At 44.8% G+C, this 8704-nt stretch overlaps 1 protein-coding gene across 1 annotated transcript in view; it reads right to left on the bottom strand.

The window, feature by feature from the left end:
* Positions 1-850: 850 nt before the first annotated feature.
* The window catches only part of ZNF839 (zinc finger protein 839), a 28244-nt gene continuing 20390 nt past the window's right edge, over positions 851-8704 (bottom strand). Inside the window, exons 4-8 of the mRNA XM_023518869.1 lie at positions 7527-7676; positions 4451-4591; positions 4156-4291; positions 1652-1885; positions 851-1200 (exon numbers count right to left, since the gene is read on the bottom strand). Coding sequence (XP_023374637.1) covers positions 1061-1200; positions 1652-1885; positions 4156-4291; positions 4451-4591; positions 7527-7676 — 801 coding nt within the window. The 3' untranslated portion in view covers positions 851-1060. The remainder of the gene's footprint in view (positions 1201-1651; positions 1886-4155; positions 4292-4450; positions 4592-7526; positions 7677-8704) is intronic.

The raw sequence follows: 8704 nt of genomic DNA, 5'->3' as shown, positions 1-8704 counted from the left end.
ATCCCTCCACAGCAGGCGCTGGAAACAGCACAGCACCAGGGTAACATGTAGCCCCAGACTCCAGCTCTGTCCCTGAATATAGATAGCCCTCTCTGCTTAGGGCCTCTCCTGACAGTCACTGCCAGGTGTGAGGAGAGAACAGCTGCTCTTGTCTCAGTGTGGAAAAATGACCCTCACCACGTGATAGCCAAGGAAAACATTCAAAAGAAAAGAGACCCCAGTAAGGGACTTTAAAAGTAGGATATCAAAGAACTAGGATTTTCATAAGTCATCCTATCATGTAAGCCTCACTTTCTTCATCCATAAAATGCAAGTAGAAATGAATTTTTTCCCTATTTCTTAATAAAATGTTGCCCAAAATGGATAGCTTATTGTTTTAATTGAACCAAGAAGCTTCTAGGATGGTTCAAGTCTAGTGAAAAAGCAGCATATCACCCAGGAGGGAAGGGAAGGCTGTTTTAGGGGAATAGGAAGCATGGCATATAAACGAGGAATAGTGTAGTGATGTTAATTCCAACAGTCATCAAGAGCCTATAAGAGGCTAGCACCATGGCTCACACCTGTAATCCTAGCACTCCAGGAGGCTAAAAGCAGAAGGATCCATTGAGCTCAGGGGTTCAAGATCAGCCTAAGCAAAGCAAGACCCCATCTCTACTAAAAATAGAAAAATTATCCAGGCACAGTGACACATACTGGTAGTCCCAGATACTCAGGAGGCTCAGAGAGGAGGATTGCTTGAGCCCAGGAATTTGAGGTTACCGTGAGCTACCCTGAGGCCATAGTACTCTAGCCTGGGCTACACAACAAGCCGCTGCCTAAATAAATAAATAAATAAATAGTTTGTGAGAGCTGGATATGTTGGAGGGGTATGTCATCAGGTAATGTATCTCCCCCTATTATGATAAGCTCTACCCAGAAATGTAGCCATTAGGAGAGAAAGACATTATTCTTTATAAATAAAAGTTCCTTTGTGTCAGTATTTACATTAGAAAACTATACATTGCTTGAAACAGACCTTCTTTGGATAAAATACATACACATCTAGGATCTGAACTCCTTTTCACTGTGAGGGCTCTGCCTCCACAGCGAAGAACGACTCCACAGTTTCCAGGGGAATTCCTTCTGGTGGGCCCATCTGCAGGGCAGGCCCCTCTGCACTGGTTACTATGACAATGTCCTCCTCCTGGGACACTGTTGTACCTGGATGGGACAAGATAAGCCCATCAGAAGTCTGAATAAAAATCTGCTCTTGTCCCTGAGACAATAACTCATGACACTCATTGGTAATTTCAAAAGCCACAGCCTCACCTATAGCAACCATACCCTCCAGTTCCCTCTGGCCAGAATACACCTCCACCCCACAGGGGAACTGGTTCAGGTACCCCAAGTGGCTTCTAAAACACCCTTCAGTCAATAGTGATCCATCATGGGCCAGGCTGAGGCCCAGGCTTGGACACAGTCCTATAGATGCAGTCTACTGGCATGCTATCCAGGGACAAAATTTTCTCAAGAGGAAGGGCTGTAACCTCTGTAAACAGGTAGTTGCTAGGACCAGATTGCTGGCAGTTCAGGTTGGGGTCACACATCTTGTGAAGGTTTCCTGCCTCTGCACTTTGAGACCCACCAGGCAGCAGAGACTCCACCCTTCTACCTGATGACAAGATGCTGTAGACACCTGGGCTCCTCAGGCTGTCCCTGATGTCCTGGTCTGAAGAATGTTCCAGAGCACTCTCTTCAGGGAATGCCGCCTCCTGTGTCTGGGTCAGACTCCTGGGCTCTTCTGACTGATTATAAAGAGCTGACCCACCGACATCCTGATAGGAGGAAGTAGGGCCCACAGATCCACTCCTGGCTTCTAAGTCAGCAAATGCCTTCAGCTGCTGGCCTGCATGTAGGATACTTTTGTTACTATCAGAAACCACCATGGTATGGTTTTCTTCAGAATGGGGAGAGATGTTCCCATTTACTGGAGGGGTAAAACCTAAACAGTTTGGAAAAACAAGTAAGCATACATGTCCTGTGTTATGGCCATTCACTCTGCAAATTAACAAGCTAATCCAAACTCCCTTTCTTACAAAAAAAAAATTAAAACATAAATTCTCCTTGCTACTTGGGATTGGTAGCTATTTTTGATGTATTTTTTTGAGACAGATTCTCACTTTGTTGCTCATAGCAACCTAAAACTCTTGGGCTACAAGTGATTCTCTTGCCTCAGCCTCCTGAGTAGCTGGAAGTACAGACACCCACCACAATGCCCGGCTGTTTTTAGAGATGGGGTCTTGCTCTGGTTCAGGCTGATCTCAAATTCTGAGTTCAGGCAATCCACCAACCTCGGCGTCCCAAGTGCTGGGATTACAAGTGTGAGCCACCACACCTGGCCTTACACCTGAGAGGCTTTTCAAAGAAGCTTTTTCATACCCATCTCAACACCCATGGACCTAGAATCCCAGGGCAGAGTGTTAAAGTTATAACTCCTCCCCAAGCACAGGAAGTGGCCTGCTTACCTCATCACCCTGTTCCAATTTCCCACTGCCCACTCCAAATGACTCTTTCCTCCGGAGCAGTAACTCTTTATTGGTTATCCCACCATCCCGTCACCATTCTGAGACGTCCCTATATAAGGGTACGGTTCTTCTCCCTCTCTCTCTCTCTTCCCCTCTCTCTCTCTCTTCTCTTCTCCACTCTCTCCTCATCTCTCTCCCCTCTTCTCTCTCCTCTCCTCCCTTCTCTTCTCTTTTTCTCTCCTCCTTGGTGCTGCTCTGCAGCCTCCCTCCCCCACCAATAAAAACCTTTGGTACAAGCCTTAATGGTCTCTGCCAGTTGAAGTGCCTCTCTTTCACAGAGGCCCAGGCCCTGTGTTTCAAAATAATCTACTCAGGAGATTCTGACACATACACTCCACTTGAGAAACACTGTCCTTGATCCCATCAGGACTCTGAGAAAATTGCCTTATTCATCACCAAGTCTTCCACATCTGTGACACAGGGCATACTACAGGTACTTAAGAACTGTTGATGGTGCCTCACGCTTATAATCCTAGCACTTCGGGAGGTTAAGGCAAGAGGATTGCTTGAGCCAAGGAGTTCAAGACCAGCCTAAGCACGAGCAAGGCTGGTCCCTAAAAAAAATACAAAAATTAGCCAGGTATGGTGATGCACACCTGTAATCCCAGCTACTCAGGAGGCTGAGGCAGGAGGATGGCTTGAGGCTGCAGTAATTTGAGGCTGCAGTGAGCCATCATCACAACACTGCTTTCCAGCCTGAGCAAAAAAGAAGACCATGTCTCAAAAAAAACCCAAAAAATCTGTTGGCTCGGCACCCAGAGCTCAGTGGTTAGGGCGCCAGCCACATACACTGGGGCTAGTGGGTTCAAACCCGCACGGGCCAGCTAAACAACAATGACAACTACCAGAAAAAAAAAAAATCACTGGGCATTGTGGTGGGCACCTGTAGTCCCAAGTACTTGGGAGGCTGAGGCAAGAAAATCACTTAAGCCCAAGACTTTGAGGTTGCTGTGTGCTGTGATGCCATGGCACTTGTACCGAGGGCAACATAGTGAGACTGTCTCAAAAAAAAACAAAAAACAAAAAACCTGTCTGTTAAACTAAATTGAATTATAGGACTGATCTTAGCTTCCAAATAGCCTCTTCCAGTTTGAGACCTTATATCAAGCAAGGTATCAGGTAGTCCAGATAAGACGTTAGGAGGTCATATAATTGTTCTCAGAATGCCATATGTTCAAAATGTCTAGTTGGTAGGTTCTGGCTAAAGCCAGAATAAAAGCCAAATATGTCCTGTTTTCAAATGTTAAATCTCAGCTGGCATATAGAGCCAATGTCATGAAAACAAAGCATAAACACATGCATCTTTGGGACTCATCTCTGCCCAATCACTTGGGATCCTCCTAGGTGCAACCCACTCACCACCATGAGGCAGTCTCCATTTTAATAAGACACTTTAGAAAACTTCAAAGACTTCAAGACATATGGGGAACGAATATGGAATAAGACATTGGGAAGTAGGGATAAAATTTGAGAAACCAGAGGGTTCTCTTAAATCCAGCCACAGGAGCACCCAACCCTGAGGCAATCCTATGCAGATCTGTTTGTGCCAGCAGGGCTGTGTAGCCACAGGGCACACCCCACAGTGTTTTACCCTCACTGGCAGTTGGAGCACGTAAGAGCCCATGCTTCTCACAGCCTCCACTGTTGGCAGCAAGAGACTCTGTGGTATCCCTGGGGAGAGCTTCTCTTCTGGGCCTTTTTACTGAGGCCAGCCCCTCCTCTGCCGCCTAGGAAGAGAAGACCCCATCAGCTAAGACTAGGAAGAAATAGACAAACCTGCACTGTCCATCTCTTCCTGAAGAACAGTGTTGTGAATTGAAGAAGCCAAACTACACTAATGCAATATGAGCAGACAGTGACTGGCACCCTCATGAAACCATGCCCACCTCATTTTGCCTTTTCTGTCTGCTAGCTTCCTCTAGCTGCTCCCCATCCGTCTCTTGGCTGGGATGCTTGGGTAGAATGCAGTCTGGATGAATTTCTTTTTCCCTCCAGAATTCTTCTGTAATTCCTAATGACTCAGCAACCTGACAAGAAATGGACCAACAGAAATCAGCTTGACCCAAGTCACACACAAGTCTCCAGAAGCCTGTTCACACATGAGAATTACATGACTAGGTTTAAATCTGTAAAGTTCCTCTGTACAGTAAGATGCATCTAGACAATGAGAAAGACGAAGATATAGTTAGATGAAACAGCAATGATTAATGGATCATTACCAAAACTAGAAGGTTCTGTGTGAGCACAGTTTAGAAGAGGAGACTAAAAGAGTCTTTTTAAGAAATTTAAGGCCAGGCATGGTGACTCATGCCTATAATCCTAGCACTCTGGGAGTCTGAGGCAGGAGGATCCCTTGAGCTCAGAAGTTGAAGACCAAGTGGAGCAAGAGTGAGACCCTATCTTTACTAAAAGAAGAAAAATTAGCTGGGTGCTGTGGTGGGTACCTGTAGTCCCAACTACTCAGGAGGCTGAGTATTACTTGAACCCAGAAGTTTGAGTTTCCTATGACCTAGGCTGATACTCTAACCTGAGCAACAGTGTGAGACTCTGTCTCAAAAAAAAAAAAGTAGGCTCGGCACCCATAGCACAGTAGTACGGTACCAGCCACATACACCAAAGTTGGCAGGTTCGGAACCCAGCCCGGGCCAGCTAAAACAACAGTAACAATAGCAACAAAAAATAGCCAGATGTGTGTGTGGTGGGTGCCTGTAGTCCCAGCTACTTGGGAGGCTGAGGCAAGAGAATTGCTGTGAGCTATGACACCACAGCACTCTACCAAGGGCAACATAGTGAGACTTTTGTCTCAAAAAAAAAAAAAAAGACAAACTGAATGATGTTTGCTAGCTGATACCAACTATCTCTCCTTTAGCGAATTTTCACCAGTCTCTTCAGAAATACAATCCTGCCTATTCCATAACCAGGTCTCCCTTTCCTGCTGGTGGAAAGGTGTGGGTTTGGAGGCATGAGAGAGCTGAGCTGGATCCCAGCTTCTCTGCTCATGGCCCATCTCCCTGAGTATCCTTACTGATGCAAGAGAGATTACAACTGCCTGGGAGGTTTGTGTGGAGATTCGATTCCACATGCAAAACCTATGTAAAGCACCAAACGAAAAAGTATTAAGTGACAGCTGTTAACATTTCTACATGGGCATTATCAGGAATGGGCCACAGAGCCCAAGATGGGCATGAGGCACAGAGGAAGGACAGCAGGACAAGACAAAGTCTTCATTGTATATGTAATTGTTAACTTTAATTAAATTAATTAATTATAATTTTTTTTTTTTTTTTTTTGAGACAGAGTCTCACCCTTAGTAGAATTCTGTGGTGTCACAGCAACCTCTAACTCTTGGGCTCAAGCAATTCTCTTGCCTCAGCTTCCTGAGTAGCTGGGAGTATAGGCACCTACTTCACTCTGGCTCAGGCTGGTCTTGAACCTGTGAGCTCAGGCAATCTACCTGCCTTGGCCTCCCAGAGTGCTGGGATTTACAAGTGTGAGCCATTGCCTGGCCTGTAATTGTTAACTTTTAAAATAAACAAATGACTATTTTAAACCATGACAGCATGGTGAGAGCCAGAGAGGACCATTTAATTCAGTGTTCCCCTTTCACAGGGGAGGACACTGAGACATAGGGACCCCATCAGAGGCAGTAACTACTTGCCAGTACAAATGTTGGCTCAGAACCTGAATACTCCAAAGCCACCAGTCACCATGAAAGGTCATGGGTTAATCAGATCACATGATGCATACTCTGTCCAATGCAGTTTTATCCAAACCAAGCAAAACTACTTTAGTCAAAACTTATTTTTGTAAAGATCTCAATATAGGTAGAGACCATTTGATGACAATGATATTGAAATGAGGCTTGTGTCAAAATGACCACAAATGATAACTATTTGCCCCTGTGTAACTCACCTCCAAAAATCTACATAAAGAAGAAAACAAAGTCCTAAGGTATTAACTGTGATCATCAGTGAACAGGAGAATTATGGCTTACAATTTCTTTTAGTTTATCTGTATGTCTGAGTTTTCTGGAAAGGCACTTACTGCTAAAAAAGAAAAAAAAAAAAAAGAAAAGAAAAGAAAGAAAAGAAAACCCCTCAAAAAACTTCTCCTGGAAAGAAAAGGCTAAAAAATAATAATAATAATAAAAATTAAAGGCTAAGGCACCAGCCACATACACCTAAGGTAGCGGGTTCAAATCCAGCCTGGGCCCGCCAAACAACAATGACGGCTGCAACCAAAAAATAGCCGGGCGCTGTGGTAGGGAGGCTGAGGCAGGAGACTCACTTGAGCCCAGGAGTTGGAGGTTGCTGTGAGCTGTAATGCCACGGCACTCTACCCAGGGGGACAGCTTGAGGCTCTGTCTCAAAAAATTAAAACTACCGCCTTCATGTTTACATGGATGGAGCTGGAACATATTCTTCTTAGCAAAGTATCTCAAGAATGGAAGAAAACGTATCCAATGTATTCAGCCCTACTATGAAGCTAACTTATAGCTTTCATAGGAAAGCTATAACCCAATTATAGCCCAAGAATAAGGGGAAAGGGAAGAGGGAGGGGAAGGGAGGGGGGAGGATGGGTGGAGGGAGGGTGATTGATGGGATCACGCCTATAGTTCATCTTATAAGGGTACATGTGAATCTTTCTAAATGAAGAATATAAATGTCTTAACACAGTAACTAAGAAAATGACATGAAAGCAATGTTAACCAGTTTGATGAAAATATTTCAAATTGTATATAAAAATAGCACACTGTACCCCATGAAAGTATTAATGTACACAGCTATTATTCGATAAAAAAAAGGAAAAATAATTAAAACTAAACAAAAACTTCACTTGATAGAAAAAAGCTAAAAAGAAGGTGACAGTAAAGATGTCATTATAAAAGCCTATTGATTCACAAACCTCCTTCTTTTGGCTAACTCTAAGAGTAAAACTCTTTTTGCCATGTGAGATTGTTACCTTATTATTCCTTATTTCCAGGAGCTCCTGAGAACATGAACCAGAAGTACTGAGGTAATCTTGACACATTTTCTTAACCATTTTATGCAACTCTTCAAATTCCTTATATACAGCTGGGAAAAAAGGCTTTGCCAGATGAACTTTTTCAACCTTCGTGAAGATAAAGATTAAGAAAAAAAAGTTTAGGCTGGGCACAGTGACTCACGCTTGTAATCCTAGCACTTTGGAAGGATAAGGCGGGTGGATCACCTGAGTTCAAGACTTTGAGACCAGCCTGAGCAAGAGCGAGACCTTGTCTCTACTAAAAATAAAACAACTAGCCAGGCACTGTGGCAGATGCCTATAGTCCCAGCTACTTGGAAAGCTGAGGCCAGATGACCCCTTAAGCCCAAAAGTTTGAGGTTGCTGTGAGCTGTGATGCCATAGCACTCTACCCAAGACAAAAGAGTGAGTCTGACTCACAAAAAAAACAAAAGAAGAAGAAGAAGAAGGAAGAAAGAGAGGGAGGGGAAAGTAAATGAAAGAAAGGAAAGAAATGAAAGAAAAATTTAAACCTGAGGCAATCATATGAAAAATACAGAAAGGAGCCTCGACAAAGGACACCTCTTCCTCAGCTCCTCAGCTTCCCATCAATGGTTGGTGTTTCCTTTCACTCCCCAGTGTACCTGCTACGTGCCCGGCACAGCATGGGGAAGCCAGAATGGGCCTAAAGAGCAGGCCAGGAAATAAATGACCCTGGGTGACTGCCAGAGAGGGTGTGGGTGAACTCCAAGGACAAAGATGCCAAGGGAATGGAAAGGGGAGGCAGAAAGGCAGGCAAGGCCTTCAGTTCTGCTATCCATGGGATGTGTGTGGTGCAGTGGCCTGGGTGTCAGAGTGGGCACAGAGGGAACAGAGCCTGGGTAGAGGAAGACAATTGGGGTGGGAGGATCCAGGCTGGCTGCTCCCTCCACGCCAATTAAAACAGTCAAGGGAGGCTGGGTGGGGTGGCTCACACTTGTAATCCTAAGCCCTCTTGGAGGCCAAGGCGGGTGAATAGCTTGAGCTCATAAGTTCGAGCCTAAGCAAAAAGCAAAACTCCATCTCTATTAAAAATAGAAAAACTGGGGGTGGCGCCTATAGCTCAAGGAGTAGGGCACCAGCCCCATATGCCAGAGGTGGCGGGTTCAAACTCAGCC

The sequence above is a fragment of the Otolemur garnettii genome, unplaced genomic scaffold, assembly GCF_000181295.1.
Source record: "Otolemur garnettii isolate 467f Iridium unplaced genomic scaffold, OtoGar3 scaffold00149, whole genome shotgun sequence".
Classification (NCBI taxonomy): domain Eukaryota; kingdom Metazoa; phylum Chordata; class Mammalia; order Primates; family Galagidae; genus Otolemur; species Otolemur garnettii.
The sequence above is the reverse complement of the archived record's forward strand: the minus strand, read 5'-3'. Positions and strand labels throughout refer to the sequence as shown.